Source organism: Amblyraja radiata, chromosome 14 (genome assembly GCF_010909765.2).
Source record: "Amblyraja radiata isolate CabotCenter1 chromosome 14, sAmbRad1.1.pri, whole genome shotgun sequence".
NCBI lineage: Eukaryota > Metazoa > Chordata > Chondrichthyes > Rajiformes > Rajidae > Amblyraja > Amblyraja radiata.
In genome coordinates this window covers 10,200,669-10,220,307 of record NC_045969.1, presented here as the reverse complement: position 1 = coordinate 10,220,307, position 19,639 = coordinate 10,200,669, and the positions used below count along the sequence as shown (strand labels likewise).

The window sequence follows — 19,639 nt, the reverse complement described above, 5'->3', positions numbered from 1 at the left end:
AAGTCAACTTTATTTGTCATATACACATACAAGATGTGCAGTGAAATGAAAGTGGCAATGCCTGCAGATTGTGCAAAATCAATAGAACAGAATCAGTATTTACATTACAAAGAAAAAAATAAAAGACAACACAACAGTAAATTGGTCCCTTGTGAGATAAGAGTTTACAGTCCTGTGGGAAGAAACTCCGTCTCATCCTCTCTGTTTTCACAGCGTGACAGTGGAGGTGCTTGCCTGATCGTAGCAGCTGGAACAGTCCGTTGCTGGGGTGGTAGGGGTCCCTAATTATGTTGCTGGCTCTGATGTATAGGTCTTGCAGGGGGGGGGGGGGGAGATGAGTGTAGTTCCCATAGTGTGTTTGGCCGAACGCACTACTCTCTGCAGAGACTTCCTGTCCTGGGCAGAGCTGTTCCCAAACCAGATTGATATGTTGCCGGACAAGATGCTTTCTACAGCCCCAGAGTAGAAGCACTGAAGGATCCTCAGAGAGACTCTGAATTTCCTCAGCTGCCTGAAGTGGTAAAGGCGCTGCCTTGTCTTACTCACCAGTGCAGCAGTGTGTGTTGTCCATGCCAAATCCTCTTTGATGTGGACTCCAGGTATTTTAAGCTGCTCACTCTATCCACAGTAGTCCCGTTTATCTCCAGTGGCATGTACATCCTCAGATGTTAAGCCCTTCTAAAAGTCCACAATCATCTCCTTAGTTTTTGTGGCATTCAAGAGGCTGTTATCCTGACACCAGAGTGCCAGATCAGCCACAAATGATCATTGATTCCATGGGATTTATGACTGAATATCAAAGTAATGCCATAGTTTATAATCTGTGCAGCTATTCTTTGTACCACTTTTGGTAAAATAAGTTCCTTTTCTCCTATTGTAGTTAACAATTACGTTATTGAACTCTTAAGATCTTACTCATTGTTAGGCTATTGGATTAATTATATCAGCAAATGAGTTTAGCATTGAGTGAAGAGTTGGTGGCAAAATATCTCCTCCCAGAAGAAGAAACAAAACCAATGAGAATCAAATAAGCAACCAAACCTTGGATGCTGGTTATATTTTTCTTAACTCGCTTTCCCCCCCCCCCCCACTTTCCACAACTCTCTCATCCAGGTCTTGGGTTATACAGGTCCAGTGATTGTGCTGGTGGCCATGGGGTAATGTTGTAATGGCTGCCCAATAATCCCATTGTGGCAAAATTGGGGGAAATTAGCAGTTTTGAGGAACATAGAACAAGTGTTGTTTCTTGAGCACCAACTTTGGTATGTATGAAACTGGCATTATCCCAATGGCCTCAGAAATGGACATGGCGTGGAAGTGAGGGGGTTCTTTAGCCCAAATTTCATCTTGCATCCACTGATTAAAATGATGGATTGTGCGAATTGTTTGGTTTGTGCAGTCTTCAGTCTCATTGAGGGATACATGACTTTATGAGAGTGTACAAGTATATACTGGTAATCTGAAATTAAAATTGTGGTGGACTTACTTGGGTCAGGCAGAATTTGTAGAATGAGAGACTTTTAATGTTTCAGGTTTATAATCAACTAGACCAAGTGGGACCCGTTGGGTCCTTGTCCTCTCAACGCGCGGTTGCGAGGGCTGGGGCGGCATGCGGCCTCACACTCACACTAACCAACCACACACACACACACACACACACACACACACAAACACACACCCACACACCACACACCACACACCACACACACACACACAAACCGCCACCCACACACACACTAACCGCCACAATTGATATTATATTAATATTATTCATTCACTCCTTTTACCCCATGCCCCGCCGTATCCACTCGCGCATAGTCCCCAACTAGCAGGCGCGGCTAGAGAGCTAGGGGGATAGAGAGAGGGACACGCGGGGGCACAGAGAGGGACACGCGGGGGCACAGAGAGGGACACGCGTGGGCACAGAGGGGGGAAGGTGGGGAGAGAGTGCAAGTTATAGATTAAAAACATAAGATTTTGGAAAGATAAAGGGAAAGGAATGGGAAGGAGTGCAGTATTGTCTTAATGTACTCAACCACCGATCCACAGGCTTGGATTTAATGAGCAGGAAATATGAGATCAGACCTCAGATTGCGAGCTCGGGCAACTAAATCAATTTAGTGAAATAGATCTGAAATAAAGAGATCCAAAACATCTGGTTCACCAATGTCCTTTAGGAAAGGAAATCTGCCATCCTAACTCAATCTGACTAATATCTCATTCCAGACTCATTGGAATATTGGTTGGAAAAGGGGAATTGTTGCCTAGTTGTTTCCTCTGAGAACTCTGCCAGCTGGTTGGCCATTTTCCAATTTGGGGCATTGTCTAGAATCTTCCAGAGTTAGTCCAGAGGAACCATATAAATAAACCAAAATAATGATTGGTTCTTCGTCAGTTTATTCATCACCTAACACTACAGTCAAACAGAGATCCCAGGTATTATGTAGGAAGGAACTACAACTGCTGGTTTAATCCGAAGATAGACACAAAAAGCTGGAGTAGCTCAGCAGGACAGGCAGCATCTCTGGAGAGATGGAATGGGTGACGTTTAGGGTCTGAAGAAGGGTCTCGACCCGAATTGTCACCCATTCCTTCTCTCCAGAGGTGCTGCCTGTCCCGCTGGGTTACTCCAGCTTTTTGTGTCTTTCCCAGGTATTATAGTGGCTGAAGATGAAAGACCTCAAAGGCAAACTGAAAATAGATTAACAGGTGACATTAGCTGTAATTTTTAGCAATTCTTGTTTTTGCAAGTTCCTATTACGGTGACTCTTCACATTGCTGTCAAGGTACAGCTGTGGTCTGCCAGTTCCTTGGTGCCACCATTGACAATACTAAGGAGGTTTCTCCATCATTTGGATAGGTGATCCATGAAAAGATAGCTGACCTTATGAAAGTGCATACATACTGGACATCCAAAGTGGACCAATATTGGAAATCTAAAATAGAACAATACTGGATATATTCAGTTCAGGCAGAAACTGCAGAATGAGAATCAGTTGACGCCTCTCTCTCTCTCTCATTTCTTTCAATTATTGTGATACTTTAATTCTCCTGTCCAAGTATCTATTTGTCTTAAACTTGAATACTGAGCATGTGACTGAACATCCAACGCCCCTTGGACCAGAGAATTCCAAAGATTAACAGTCTTCTCATTGAAGACATTTCACATTTGATCTTAAATTGCCAGCTGCTTATCTAGAGATTATACCTTCTGCTTCTAGATTACCCAGCTCTTGGCATTTAATTTGTCGATTTCTTGGAATCTTTTATGTCTCCATTAGGTTTCAATTACCATTTTGAAATGGTATATTAAAAACCTTTGTTATTTTAATATGTAATAATTAAAGGAACAAAACATTGCTTTAACATTTTTTGAAGTTTGATTGCATTTTGAAATGATGGACACCCACAATTTAATTTAAAATAATGAACATCTTTGTCCTTGCTAAATGTTAAATGTGTTGCTTTTTCAGTTTGAGACTAAAATAATGAAAAACAAAGGATCTTTGAAAACAGTTGTTAAACAGAAATGCTCAAGGTAATGTTCTTTTTTTCATATCAGTTTGCAGAGTAGATTTTCCTTACAGTGCTGTTTTAAATATATTTGTAAATAGAAATTTGCAGCCTATTTACAAATCCCCATTACCTTCCCTTATTTATTTTCACCAGAGGGTTGAAAAATGCCCAATGGTTAAGCGTAAATGTTCAACACCCACTGCCATTAAAGTATTTGATGATAAAGAGTTGACTTTCTGTCACCTGACATTTGAAATAAAGTGCAGATGTTTTTAAACCTGAGCTTGGTGCATTTCTCAAGTTCACAGAGTTTATCTGCTATCATGTTGAAAGGTTACACATTGGATAATGAAAATCCCCAAAAAGCTGCAAATGTTGGAAATCTGAAATAAAACCAGGAAATGCTGGGAAGGCTCTGCAGTTTAGGCAGCAGCTGGGAAAAAGGAAGCGGTAAATTTTCCTATTTTACAGATTGTGCAGGTTAAATGTGATTGCATGACTTTGATTCCCATCTATTTATAAACTGGTGATGTTGCCCTTTTTTTTTTTAACTTTAGCTTGTATAAATACCCGCATAAATCAGAAATAGTTAAATGACACAATTTTCACAGTATTAACACTTTCAAAGTTAAATATCTTCCACTCATCCACTTATTTCCCCTTAATAGAAATGGGTTTGAACATATTAAGTATTTTGTCTGCAGGGCTTTCCCTTAATCAGGTTACCATTTGCTCTCATTCAATATTGATTTTCTTGATTTGTTTCCTCATTTGAACTCCAGTCATCAAATAGCCATTGCTTGCTGTTTTCTGACTTCAGTCCTTGTGTCTGTCACTGTTACTCAATCTGATTTGTTTTATATTTCTAGTGCTGTGAAGTTAAAGATTAAAGAAGATCGTAAACAAACAAGAAAATTAAGAAAAGCATCACTATACAATGCCGAAAAGCAAAGTAAAGAAAGTGTTGAAAAGAATATTAAAACTGAAGAAACCAATTCTAAAACTGGTAAGAAGTCGATACCTGATTCAAAATTGCTTCACCTAATGATCTAAGACTTGTTACATGTCTTCATAAATGGTCTTGCAAAGGTGGAATTGTTGGAGAAACGTTAATATGTTGAATTCAGGTTAATTATGGTCGGTTACAATGTTACTTTGATGGAGAAGTTAAGTGAAAAGTATACTGTTGTTCAGAAATTCATTGAATTTTGCATAATGTAGTCCAGTATAGTGTATTTAATTCCAACAGGATGTAAAAGATATCAAATGCATGTTGCTTCATTTTGTTCCTTGGTCTCGTTTTATAAACAGGTCATTCCTGGAATCCTTTTGGTGATCGAATGTTGCAGTTGTTAATTAAAAACAAAGAAAAGTTAAAATCTGGAAGTTGGAATGTTTCAACTCTACTTCAAGAACTGCAATCTTTGCATGTCCTAAGCAAAGAGGACTGCGATATGCTATCTACAGATGCCTCCAAGCCATGTCAAGTTATGGATCAACTGCTTGACCTCATTGTGCAGAAGAATAACAGAGTAAAGACAAGGGTGTTCCTTTTCACGCTTACAAAATGCCAAGAAGTTGACAACAAACTGTTAGATTGGATTAACTGGCTAAATGATTCGGGTAATGCCATGAAACATACAAAAATGTATATGTATGTACACAGCCTGTTAGTTACCTCCATAATATTTGAGACAAAGACACATCATTTATTTCTTTGCCTCTACTCCACAATTTGAGATTTGTAATTTTAAAAAAATCACATGTGGTTAAAGTGCACATTGTCAGATTTTAATAAAGAGTATTTTTATACATTTTGGTTTCACATTGTAGAAATTACAGCAGTGTTTATACATAGTCTCCCCCCCCCATCCCTCTCCATTTCAGGGCACCATGATGTTTAGGACACAGCAATGTCATGTAAATGAAAGTAGTCATGTTTAGTATTTTGTTGCGTATCCTTTGCATGCAATGACTACTTGAAGTCTGCGATTCATGGACATCACCGGTTGCTGGGTGTCTTCTCTGGTGATGCTCTGCCAAGCCTGTATTGCACCCAAATTTAGCTTATGATTCAAGAGAGTTTATTGTCATGTTTCCCAGATAGGCCAATGATTTTTTAGTTTTGAAAAACTCCTTTGTTGCTTTAGCAGTATGTTTGGGATCATTGTCTTGTTGTAGAATGAACCGCCGGCCAATGTGTTTTGAGCCATTTGTTTGAACTTGAGCAGATAGGTTGTGTCTATATACTTCATAATTCATTATGCTGTCACCATCAGCAGTTGTATCATCAATGAAGTTAAGTGAGCCAGTACCTTCAGCAGCCATAAATGCCCAGGCCATAACACCACTGTGTTTCACAGATGAGGTGGTAGGCTTTGGATCTTGGGCAGTTCCTTCTCTCCTCCATACTTCGATCTTGCCATCACTCTGATATAGGTTAATCTTCATCTCATCTGTCCACAAGACCTTTTTCCAAAACTGTGGTTGCTCTTTTAAGTACTTCTTGGCAAACTGTAACCTGGCCATCCTATTTTTGCTTCGAACCTGTGGTGTAAGCCCTGTATTTCTGATCTGTCGGACAGGTGTTTCCTTCAGCAGCCATACATGCCCAGGCCATAACGCCCCCCACCCCCAGTTATGGCCTAGGCATGTATGGCTGCTGAAGGAAAGAGTTCCTTCTCTCCTCCATACTTTGCACTTGCCATCACTCTTCGTCAATCTTCGTCTCATCTGTCCACAAGACCTTTTTCCAGAACTGTGGTTGCTCTTTTAAGTACTTCTTGGCAAACTGTAACCTGGCCATCCTATTTTTGCGGCTAACTAGTGGTTTGCATCTTGCAGTGTAGCCTCTGTATTTCTGTTCATGAAATCTTCTGCGGACAGTGGTCATTGACAAATCCACACTTGACTCCTGAAAAGTTTTTCTGATCTGTCGGACACGTGTTAGAGGATTTTGCTTTATTATAGAGTGAATTCTTCTGTCATCAGCTGTGGAGAGCTGTGGAGGTCTTCCTTGGCCTGCAAGACCCTTTGTGATTTGTAAGCTCACCAGTGCTCTCTTTTTTCTTCCAAACAGTTAATTTTGTTAACCCTAAGGTTCGGCTGATGTCGCCAACAGTTTTATTCTTGTTTCTCAGTCTCATAATGGCTCCTTTGACTTTCAGTGGCACAACTTTGGTCCTCATTTGGCAATAAAAGTTCCCAAAGGTGATGGAAGGACTGTAGTGAAAGACTAGGTGCTGAGAGCTCTCCTATACATGCATTACGAAGGCAATTAAACACACCTGAGCAAGTACAAACACCTGTGAAGCCATGTGTCCCAAACATTATGGTCCCCTGAAATGGTGGGACTATGTATAAACACAGTTGTAATTTCTACATGGTGAAACCAAAATGTATAAAAATACCTTTTAATAAAATCTGACAATGTGCACTTTAACCACATTTGATTACAAATCTCATTGTGGAGTACAGAGGCAAATAAATAAATTTGGGTATTTGTCCCAAGCATTATGGAGGGCACTGTATATTGTATATGCTGAAATTAAAATCTCTCCAGGAAGTTAATTGGAGCAATGATGAAATGGAGAAATTTAAAAAAAACTGCAGTGTTGCATGTTAAAATGTGGAATCCAGAGCACATTGGTAAACTGGATCTAAAACTAATTAGGCAACAGAAGACGGGGTAACGGTTGAGAGTTGTTTTTTGTTTATTAGATACCTCTAACTAGTGATGTTTCATTGGATCGGTGCTGGGAGCAATGCTGGTTGCAATATGTGAATTATTTGAATGTGGATGTAGGAGTGATGATCAATGCATTTGCAGATAGCACAAAGACTGGTGCATCTGTTGACTGCAGAATAATCTTGGGCTACAAGATGATGGCAATGTGTGGGTCAAATGGGCTGAGAAATGGTATATGGAGTGTAATCTTGCTAGATGTAATGCAATTTGGAGTCCTCAGTAGACTTGGACATCAACCATGAACAATAGGATCCTTGGAGGTATTGTGGGACCTTGGTGTACAAGTACAAATATCCTTGAAGATGACAGTGGATGGTAACTAATGTAGAGGGGATGTGGGATACCAGCCTTGATTAGCTGGGACATTGAAGGCAAGAGCAAGGATATTATACACATTTTATAAAACTTTGGACAAGCCTCAGCTTGAGTTTTGGTCAGCACGCCTGTACCTGTACTTGGTTGGGTTTAGAAGGATGAGGGGGCGACCTCATTGAAACTTACCGAATAGTGAAAAGCTTGGTTAAAGTGGATGTGGAAAGGTTTCCACTCGAAGGACCAGAGGTCATGATCTCAGAATTAAAGGATGCTCCTTCAGGAAGGAGATGAAGAAGAATTTATTTTGTCAGAGGTTGGTGAATCTGTGGAATTATTTGCCACAGAAGGCTGTGGGGGGCCTAGCCAATGGATATTTTTAAGGCAGTGATAGATGGATTCTTGATTAGTATAGGTGCCAGGGGTTATGGGGAGAAGGCTTGAAAATGGGGTTAGGAGGGAGAGACAGATCAGCCATGATTGAATGGTGGAGTAGACTTGATGGACCGAATTGCCTAATTCTGCTCCTATCACTTATGGCTGTAGGAATGATGTGACATCATTGGAGAGAGCACCAAGGAGATTCACTAGGATGTTTTTTAAACTTGAGTTATTCAATCAGGAGGAGAGACTGGAGAAGCTAAATTGGTGTTCCCAGAAGTGGAGGAAGTTAAGAAGGGACATTATTGAGGTTTATAAAATATTGATAGGGTCGACTGCAACAAACATTTCCCCATATCAGAGTTAATTAAAACTGGAAGATATAGGTTTAGGCTAAGGGGAGAGAGATGTAGAATGGATCTGAGGTGAACTGTATTTACCTGGAGAGTGATAGTATCTGAATACACTGTCAGAGTGGTGGTAGCAGTCGCATATCATTCCAGAATAATGTAGATGCACACATGGTTGTTTTGCATAGAAATCTATGGCCAAGTGTTGGAGGGTAGGATTAATAAGGATGGGTGCCCACTGATCGGCATGAATGTAATGGGCTGAAGGGCCTGCATGCTACACAAGTAGTACTAAGATGTTTCTAATGGCACCATTCCTAGAGAGAAAAATAATTCCCTTCATCTGTGTTCATATTCATGCCGTCATGACCCCCAAGTCTGCATATAAGTGGTTATATTTAGTTGGAAGTGTATTGCAATTACATTTCACAACGCTTCGGTAATTTACCATTTCTTCTTCAGAAATGATTAAAAGTGGCAATCATAGATAGCAAGCATGATTATTGTGGAGGGTAATTAGCATGTTTCATTTTAATGTAATGATTGTGCTTGTTAACATCAAAATGACACATTTCCAAAACAGAAAAATTGAAAAACTATATAAGTTATCACGTCTTCCTAGGATGCTCCAGGAAGCGATATTTCCTTTAGCTGACTGCAGTTTTTGGAGGTTTGCTCAGTCATGATGATTGTTAAATCAGTCACTTTAAACCTACCATTAGACTGGAAAGAATGCGGAGGAAATTTACAAGGATGTTACCAGAACTCGAGGGCCTAAATGATAGGGAGCGGTTGAACAGGCTAAGACTTTATTCTTTGGAGCGTAGGAGGCTAAGGGGATATTTTACAGAGGTGTATAAGATCATGAGAGGAATAGATGGGGTGAATGCACAGAGTCTTTGACCCAGAGTAGGGGAATTTGAAACCAGAGGGCATAGGTTTAAGGTGGGAGGAGATAAATGAAAAAAGGGAGCCGAGGTTCAAGTTTATCCATACACCGGGAGGTATGTACGTGGAATGAGCTGCCAGAGGAACTGGTAGTGGTGGGTACAATTACAGTGTTTAAAAGGCACTTAAACAGCTACATGAATATGTAACAATTGGAGTGATGTAGGCCAAGTATGCGGGGCTAGCATGATTAAGCAATTTGGTCAGCTTGAACGAGTTGGGACGAATGTCCTGTTTCAGTGCTGTGTAGCTCTTTGACTCCAGTAGATCATTTGTACGAGATCATCAGTCTTCAGCTTTATTCCACAGTAATTTTTCTTTTGCAGGCCGTGAAGCAGCAGGATTGTTCATGCTTCGTTATTCCAAATTCATAGAGCAACTGGACCTGGACTCTTTACTAAACATACTCAAAGCATCTGAAATTGATCTAACAATGTATGATAGCACAAAGGAAATTGTCGAACAATTGAAACAGGAATCGCCCACAAAAGCCCGCAGCTTTATCTGGATGTTGGAGGAGAAAAGAGAGCAATTCCCTTCCCTGCATAATCCTTTGGATGAGTATTTTAATGCAATGGGTATGTATTTGATTAATGTGCGTGTACTTACAACATTACTAAAGGCATTAATTACATGACCAGTCAAATTCTTAAAGAAATGTATTGAATTTTAAATTAGAAATTCGATAATATTGTGGAAAGAGCAAAGAAGGAAAAGTGGCTTTGAATTAGGGTTTTGTTCACAATAATTACAGATGAAGAAAGAAGTCTCGACTATAAAGAATGAGATTGCAATCCCCCTCGTATCAGCTTGTTACTGAATCGATTCCAAACCTACTTGACCCAGGACCTCATTCAAAATGTTGTCTATAGTCCATAATGCATCCTCATTATTCTTAAATTTACCTTTTCACTAATTTGAACACCTCCTTCATCCTATTTTTGTTACCTGAATTCAAAATAATATTGCAGACTTTTTACTTGCTTTTAATTTATGGCTGTATCTGAAATACAGTCTGAAAAGTCTACATTTATCCATTCTTCTCCCCTCTCCCATTCTGCTCCTTGTTACTCCAGTGAATAGCCCTGTAAAACCTCCCTGGAGATCAGAGCTCAGCTTTGCGGTCCATGAGTTGATAACCAAAGTACAGTACCCTTTAGACTTCACCTTTATTTTCCATGTTTTCGACTTAGCCAAGTTCATGAACATTTTATGTGCCTTCTCAGTTGTCACTCTGCGTTGATTGGATATGTTGAATAATGAGCCTCAGGAGGTCATGTTGATTGCAATATAAGAGAGGCAGTATCAAATAATCTTTCCCAATCTTATTTCCATTCATCATTGGTGTGTTAAAGATTGCTGTTTTGTCAATGGATCGGAAAGCTTTTTCATTTGGTGTCCATCTACTCCATGCCAAACATAGCTTCGCTGAACCTTTTACTTCTGCTGTAAGAATTGCCCATTATTTCCTTTTTGTGGTGTCCCTTTAAAAATACAAAAACACCTTATGCTACCTGAAGTATCATAACAGAGTCTTCGAGACCATACATGTAACATGGATGGGAATAAAAATTACTTTGTTCTTACTATTTTTGGAGCAGAAAGGAGGAAAGTACCTTGTGAATACCTTTTGTAGCTATTTTAACTGCGATATATAACATAGCTGTAAATGTGATATTGACATGGCAAATTTAATTTTGTTCCATTGTTGATTCTTATATTACTATTTTTGTTTGATTTTTTTTCGAGAAAATTTATTTATAAAATTGTTCTTTTTTATTTAGATGCTCCTTGTACCGTATTGAAGAAGCAAGAAATTGAAGAATTATCTGCAAGTTTGCCTTATAAACTTTCCATTTGGGATTTTGTAAAATATAAAATCTGAAGTTGAAATATGAAAGTTACCTTTCAGATGACCATTTTGATACTGCAGTGTCTTGCCCATTATCAAGTATATTGGTCTGTTCCACCTGGCAAGACATGTAAAATTGCTTTCAGATAATTGGTAACTTCAGCTAGTTTTTGGAAAAGATACAGTAACTGGTAACTAAATGGACAGATTTAGGCAACCAAGTAATGAGAGAAGCTTAAGTAAGCAGATATATTTACACTGTAAATACTATATTAATAAATGATCTGAGATTTCCTTTCAGTTGATAAGAAATCTCACATTATTTATTAAAAGTAACTGATTATCTTCAAGATATTCCAAAGTACATATAGAGTTCATTGGTTTTTTGTATTCTGGAGAAACCTGGCAGCCAATTTCCAAAATAATTTTCAACCAACAGAAATAGAGTAATGACCAGATCAACCTTTTATGATGCGTTGAGGGACACTTAATGATCAAGGGATGCAAGATAAGAAATGGACACAGGTATAGGCCATTCAGTCCATTGCACCTATTGTATTTTATCAAAAATTATATGGTGAACAGGGCAGCACTCCTTTTTAAATATTGTAAACTGTATTTAAATAAAAGCCTAGTCTAGGTTTTAAGTCTGAGCCACAAAGGTTTTAAATGCATCTGCATCATTGGCACAGAGTTTTAGAAAAGTGTAAATGTGATGCACAATCATTATGTTCAGTATAGAATTGTCAGTGTAAAATGCTTAAGATGATCTTGGAAGATGACAATCAAATCAGGAAGCAAAGAGTAGGAATTAACGAGTCCTTTTCAGAATGACTGGCAGTGACTAGTGGGGTGCCGCAAGGCTCAGTGCTGGGACCCCAGTTATTTGCAATATCTATAACGATTTAGATGAAGGAATTAAGTGTAACATCTCCAAGTTTGAGGATGATACAAAGCTGGGGGGCAGGATGAGCTGCGAGGAGGATGCTATGAGGCTGCAGGGTGACTTGAATAGGTTGGTTGAGTGGGCAGATGCGGTATAATGTGGATAAATATGAGGTGATCCACTTTGGAGGCAAGAACAAGAAGGCAGATTATTATCTCAATGGTATCAGATTAGGAAAAGGGGAGGTGTAACGAGACGTGGGTGTCCTTGTACATCAGTCACTGAAAGTAAGCATGCAGGTTCAGCAGGCAGTGAAGAAAGCAAATGGCATGTTGGCCTTCATTGTGAAAGGATTTGAGTATAGGAGCAAGGAGGTCCTACTGCAGTTCTACGGGGCCCTGGTGAGACCACGCCTGGAGTATTGTGTGCCATTTTGGTCTCCTAATTTGAGGAAGGACATTCTTGCTATTGAGAGAATGCAGTGCAGGTTCACCAGGTTAATTCCCGGGGTGGCGGCTCTGACATGATGAAAGAATGGATCGACTGGGCTTATATGCACTGGAATTTAGATGAGAGGGGATCTTATAGAAACATATAAAATTTAGTTTCGTTTTTTTCAGTTTAGAGATACAACAAGGAAACAGGCCCACCGAGTCCGCACCGACCAGCGATCCTGCACATTAACACTATCCTACACACAATAGTGACATTTAAACATACACAAAGCCAATTAACCTACATACCTGTACATCTTTGAAGTGTGGGAGGAAACCGAAGATCTCAGAGAAAGCCCATGTGGTTACGGGGAGAACGTACTAACTACGTATAGAAAGCACCGACGATTCCGCAGTCAGGATCGAACCCGGGTCTCCGACGCTGCAAGCATTGTAAGGCAGCAACTCTACCGCTGCGCCACCGTGACAGATTCATAAGGGATTGGATAGGCTAGATGCAGGAAAAATGGTCCTGATGTTGGGGAGTCCAGAACCAGGGGTCACAGTGTAAGAATAATGGGTAAGCCATTTAGCACTGAGATGAGAAAAAACATTTTCACCCAGAGTTGTGAATCTGTGGAATTTTCTGCCACAGAAGACAGTGGAGGCCAATTCACTGGATGTTTTCAAGAGAGTTAGATTTAGCTCTTGGGCTAATGGAATCAAGGGATATGGGGATAAAGCAGGGAAGGGGTACTGATTTTGGATGATCAGCCATGATCATATTGAAGATTCAGATTCAAACTTTATTGTCATTGTGCAGTGTACAAGTACAGTGACAACGAAATGCAGTTAGCATCTCACCCAGAAGTGTGAACACAGAATAATGGAACAGTGAAATATATATTTGTATATACAGTAGCAGTAGTGCACTTTTCGGGGGGTGGGGGGGAAGATCAGTCAGAGGGGGGAGGAGGGGGGATCGAATGCTGGCTCGAAGGGCCGAATGGCCTACTCTTGCTCCTATTTTCTATGTTTCTAAATGAAGATACTTTGTGGCATTGCTATGTGTGGAATGGACTGTTGAGTGAACGATAGTGAACAAATTATAGTAATTTGGAAACAATATAAGGAAAAATGTAAACCTTGGTAGAATTAACGTAGGACATGAGATTGGACCATTTTGTTCCTAATTTGTATTGTCCTTTGTACTGTATGATGACACTTTAAAATTGTGTGATTGGGCTGTATTACCACTGTTCTTTTACAATTGAGCCAGGAGAGGCTAAACACTCGTTTCTGCAATGCAGTGCAGCTCAGAATTGGTATGACAAATGCAGCATCACTCCACAATAAGCAGACAAACCAAATGCGAAACATCTCCAGGTTCTACTTTTAGCTGAGATCGTTAAGAAATTATACAACTGCAGAAATGCAACAAAAATTCCAGTGAGCAAATTGTATTTATTTGTAGTTATCGCTGGGTTACATCATGCAAAGACACATTTTCAGTAAGATAGGACACAAAGTTGTATTAATACTTAGGAATAACAAACAAAAACACTCAACATTTGAGGATTTTGGTACATTAAACTATTATTCAAAATATGTTTTACACTTTTTGGACTCCCATTCATTGAAAGATAACACAACATAAGTGCTTTGTGACAATTTTTAATTCCACTGCTCTATACTACAAATTGTTGAATTATCTGGTTTTCCTGCAGAATTCTGGCCTTAAAAGTAAAATCCGAAACAGAAAAAAAAAGTTAAAAGATTCCAAGGTTAGTACATTTTGATCATTGATCACCATTTAATATTCACTTTGCTCTCCTTTGGTATCCATGTGCGAATGTCGAATATCCTCTGTTTTCCTTTTGAAGAATTTTTCCAGCAAATTATTGGGCTATCTCACAATTGTTCACAATTATGGAGTTCAGCACTGTCTTCTGATAGTTCGTTTTGAAGTTGTCAAAACTGGAGTATACAGTGCCCTCCATAATGTTTGGGACAAAGACCTGTCATTTATTTATTTGCCTTTGTGCTCCACAATTTGAGATTTGTAATAGAAAAAAATCACATGTCGTTAAAGTGCACATTGTCAGATCTTATTAAAGGCAATTTTGATACATTTTGGTTTCACCATGTAGAAATTACAGCTGTGTTTTATACATAGTCACCCCCCATTTCAGGGCACCATAATGTTTGGGACACATGGCTTTATAGGCGTTTGTAATTGCTCAGGTGCATTTAATTGCCTCCTTAATGCTGGTATAAGAGAGCTCTCGGCACCTAGTCTTTCCTCCAGCCTTTTCCATCATCTTTGGAAACTGTTATTATTGTTTATCCACATGAGGACCAAAGTTGAAGCCATTATGAGACTGAGAAACAAGAATAAAACTTAAGAGACATCAGCCAAACCTTAGACTTATCAAAATCAACAGTTTGGAACATCATTAAGAAGAAAGAGAGCACTGGTGAGCTTACTAATCGCAAAGGGACTGGCAGGCCAAGGAAGACCTCCACAGCTGATGACTGAAGAATTCTCTCTATTATATAGAAAAATCCCCAAACATCTGCCTGACAGATCTGAAACGCCTTTCAGGTGTGGATTTGTCAATGACCACTGTCTGCAAAAGACTTCATGAACAGAAATACAGAGGCTACAATGCAAGATGCAAACCACTGGTTAACTGCAAAAATAGGATGGCCAGGTTACAATTTGCCAAGAAGTACTAAAAGAGAAACCACAGTTCTGGAAAAAGGTCTTGTGGATAGATGAGATGAAGATTAACGTATCTCAGTGATGGCAAGAGCAAAGTATGGAGGAGAGAAGGACTGCCCAAGATCCAAAGCATACCACTTCATCTGTGAAACACGTTATAGCCTGGGCATGTATGGCTGATGAAGGTACTGGCTCACTTATCTTCATTGATGATACAACTGCTGATGGTAGTAGCAAAATGAATTCTGAAGTGTATAGACACATCCTATCTGCTCAAGTTCAAACAAACGCCTCAAAACTCATTGGCCGGCAGTTCATTCTACAGCAAGACAATGATCCCAAACATACTGCTAAAGCAACAAAGGAGTTTTTCAAAGCTAAAAAATGGTCAATTCTTGTGGCCAAGTCAATCGCCCGATCTGAACCCCATTGAGCATGTCATTTATATGCTGAAGAGAAAACTGAAGGGGACTAGCCCATAAAACAAGCACAAGCTAAAGATGGCTGTAATACAGGCCTGGCAGAACATCACCAGAGAAGACACCCAGCAACTGGTGGTCCATGAATCAGACTTCAAGCAGTCATTGCATGCAAAGGATATGCAACTAAATACTAAACATGATTCCTTTCATTTACATTACATTGCTGCGTTCCAAACATTATGGTGCCATGAAATGGGGGGGTGACTATGTATAAACACAGCTGTAATTTCTACATGGTAAAATCAAAATGTATAAAAGTGGCTTTTATTAAAATCTGACAATGTGCACTTTAACCACATCGGATTTTTTCTATTACAAATCTCAAATTGTGGAGTACAATGGCAATTAAATAAATGATGTGTCTTTGTCCCAAACAATATGGAGGGCACTGCATCTGACTTTCTCAAATTGTGAGGAACTGCGCCTCTTCTAGGAAAATGTAGAAAGCATTTTATCGGGATGCATCACAGCTCGGTTTGGGAACACCTCCATCCAAGACCCCAAGAAATTGCAGCCAATTGTGGACGCAGTCCAGACCATCAAACAAACCAACCTTCCTTCTATTGACTCCTTTTATACCTCAAGCTGCCTCTGCAAAGCCAGCAGCATAATCAAGGACGAGTCGCACACTGGCCGCTCCTTCTTGACTATTATGACAGAAGGTTCTGAGGGCCAAATAACCTTCTTCTAATTCTCATTGTCTTACTGAAAAACAAAGTTGTAATGCTGTACTTGCTAAGAATTTTGTATTTGTGATCTTTGACCTTGTATTTTTGTCTTTATGGATGTACTAAACCCTATTTAATTCACAGCCTGTGATCCTTCTATCTGGGACGCTTGGAAGTGGGACTCGTGAAGAGGATGATGATGAAGTAAACTCAGATGATAGCAACCTGTAAGTATCTCCAGATCCCCTTTTGATGCATTTAAATGGCACCTTTGGGGAAAAGCATAAGCTGATTTAAAAAGCACATTGGTTGTCCGTAGAAGTTTGGTAAAGACTGCTCATGTTGGTTGATTAATGGTTGATTCATGGTGCATAAAATGCTGTCCTCACAACAATGCAAGTTATGGAGTTCTCTCTGTCCCGCCATGGTGAATGGAGACCCACCTATGCTCCAGGGTCAACTACGTGCTCTTGACTGGAGTGCAGTTTGATTCCATTGTTTTCATTGAAGTACATTTATTTCTATTTCATTAAATTGTACTGAATCTCAGTAGCTGATTTCTGTGTCTTGCTATATTGTATTATGTATTTTGTTTAAGAACAAATTTCTTTGTCTTTTTATTCCCGCGACTCAAGGTTGGTAGAGGGGAAATAATTGAATTCTGTATTTCTAATGAACTTAATGTGGGATTTCATCAGATTTTATAGAAACTGCTGATAATTAAGCTGTGTGTGAATATTTCGCTTTTCTTGTATCCTAATGACACTGGAACTGTATCTTATTCTTTGCTGGTGATTTTTCCCAATAGGGTGCCAAGGAATTCTGCAGATGGTTTTGCAGTACCAAGCTATCTTTATCAGCAAATGGAGGAATTTGAAGATATGTACGATGATATTTCAATTGGTAGTCGTTACCAGCAACTTCTCGGCAATAGCTCAGACCCAACTCGTGAAAGTTTATATGAGTAAGTACTATTTCATTTAACCACACCTTGGTTGGAGGGAGCATTTTTTTGAAATGCCAAAGTAGTATTGCATTAAAAGTAAACTAATCTTCCGTTTTAGCTCATTTGAGAGATATCATTCGAGCTTCGTGAACTGGTGATCTGCTTAGTCTGGGGGAAAGAACAAACATTTACTTTGGAACTGAAGCAGGCCATTCGAACTTTTAAGTTGCCCGACCTGCTGAGTTACACCAGCTCTGTTTTTGTTTTTGTAAACCAGAATCTACAATTCCTCGTCTACATTAAAGTTTTGTGCTATCAAGGATGATCTAGACCTCAAATTAATTCATTTGCCTTTGATCCACTTCCCTTTTTAATTCCAATTTCTACAAAATGTGTTCACTCAGTCTTAAAGATGAAATCTTGTTAGTTGCCATTTGGGAATGGATAATATGAGATGAAGTACATTTACATTGTATTAATGGGATAGAGAAGACAGAAAATGTTGGAAATCAAAATCAAAAAGTAAAAACTGTAAGTGTGCCTTAAATCAGTTGATAATGAAAGAGAGGAGAAAAATCTTGATGCACCTTCTTCGGAATAAATGGGACCTTGGAGTTTAGAAATGGGTTCTGATAGAGCACAGCCTGAACCTTAAATAATCTATATTTTACCCATTGTCATTTTGTTCAGATCCAGTATTTTCACTTTATGGCACAATTGCAGTATTAATGCGTGTTAGATCCTAAACCAAATTAATGCATCACGCAATATGTTATAACGTCACTCCACTCTCATTTCTCCTAGTTACTTTGCCCAAATTCTGAATGAACATGGTCCACTGGAAGTTGATGACTCACTATTGGTAGGCGAGTTTGAAAACTTCCCACCAGAGGCTCAGGATGTGGTGCGAATGGCAGGTGGTTTGAAATCATTTCTTATGGGCTCGTTGCGATTTGTGATGAACAAAGGTGTGATTGGACTCGTGAAGCTCGCAGCACAATTGGAGAATTTGACTGGAAATGATAAAGCAGCAACCAGAAGCACAAAAACATCACAGGCCAACTCCGATGAAATTTCTATTGAAAGAAGCTTGCGACCAGTGGCTCATCTCAATCCTGCTGCTAAAGAATTCATGCCATTACCTCATGGTCATTCATATATATTGACATCAAATATAAATTCATTATATGAACCACAAAATCAAAAGTATTTACATTATAATAGTGAACTGGGAGGTAATATTTCAACAGGTGATGGGTATATGCATAATCCAATGATTTATAACTCCGCCATCACATCAGAACATAATTTGAAGACTAGAGATCCAATGATCGAACATTACTTAAGTGCTTCTGAATGCTCACCAGTTTTCGATCCAACATTCTGTGGCAATCCATCATCCGATACTGTGACTGACACATCACAAGTAATCCCGGTTTTCCCCATACAACAATCAAACCTACCTGTTACTAATTCAAATAATCAGCTTCATTCTCCTAATGGAGGGAGTGATCCTGTAATGAATGAAATAGAAAATATGAAGCTTCCGTCTTGTGGTACAAATGCAGCAGCCGTAGGCACACTTGAGGTACCTCGTGCCAGTTTTGTGACAGAAAGTTCGGAGGGAGCATCAAACAAGCTGGGCAGTGTGAAATACAATAATAATAATAATAAAAAGCATGAAAATAAACAATGCTCATTACTGAGGACCATTGCCGTACAGGTAAGGAGGAATACTGTTCTTTTCAACTGGTTAAAAACATTGCACATGGGACCAGAAATGTGACCCAAAATAATCATTATTGTACATTGTGTTCTGCGGCAGTTTTCATTAAGGGAGAAGTTTAGAGTAAAACATTCCAGATCTATACTACAGGTTCAGAAGTAGTAAGAGTGTTTAAAGTTTATTTTAATATTGTATTTAAGAACAATAGATATCTATTCAGGATATACTTGGGGATAGATCTCCAATTGAAAGAGTTGTTTCCAACAGCAAATGATTCAGGGATACTAAGTTAACGTGAATGCTAGAAGGATGATGTGGGGAACCAGATTTTTCGACACAGCAACTATTTGGGATGTAGTATTTGCTTCATGCTAGGTTGGTGAAAATGTAGCCCTTAAAAATAGACTAGAGCAAATTTTTATTTATTGATTTGTTATGTACATGATGAATAAAACTGAATTTAGCAGGAGAGATTGAATATGGGAGCATGATGTAGCAATGTTACAAAATTTTGAGATTTTAAAAATCATGTCTGTAATTTATCCCATCAGATAAAGCATAAAAATAAGTTTAATTTGACATCTAATTCACTTTCATATCTCAAGTATTAAAAAAGTTATGGCCATTTTCATACTCGGAAATGAGCATCTTGTTCCCTATTGATT

At 39.0% G+C, this 19,639-nt stretch overlaps 1 protein-coding gene across 2 annotated transcripts in view; it reads left to right on the top strand.

Annotated features, from left to right (window-relative positions):
* The window catches only part of ttc3 (tetratricopeptide repeat domain 3), a 77,786-nt gene that overhangs the window by 34,085 nt on the left and 24,062 nt on the right, over positions 1–19,639 (top strand). Inside the window, exons 21-29 of one of the 2 annotated variants that reach the window (XM_033032504.1) lie at positions 3,474–3,538; positions 4,386–4,522; positions 4,828–5,139; positions 9,582–9,833; positions 11,040–11,086; positions 14,155–14,211; positions 16,447–16,529; positions 17,111–17,266; positions 18,053–18,971. In XM_033032504.1, coding sequence (XP_032888395.1) covers positions 3,474–3,538; positions 4,386–4,522; positions 4,828–5,139; positions 9,582–9,833; positions 11,040–11,086; positions 14,155–14,211; positions 16,447–16,529; positions 17,111–17,266; positions 18,053–18,971 — 2,028 coding nt within the window. Of the gene's footprint in view, positions 1–3,473; positions 3,539–4,385; positions 4,523–4,824; positions 5,140–9,581; positions 9,834–11,039; positions 11,087–14,154; positions 14,212–16,446; positions 16,530–17,110; positions 17,267–18,052; positions 18,972–19,639 lie in introns of both variants that reach the window. The other variant, XM_033032503.1, reaches the window with a different exon arrangement.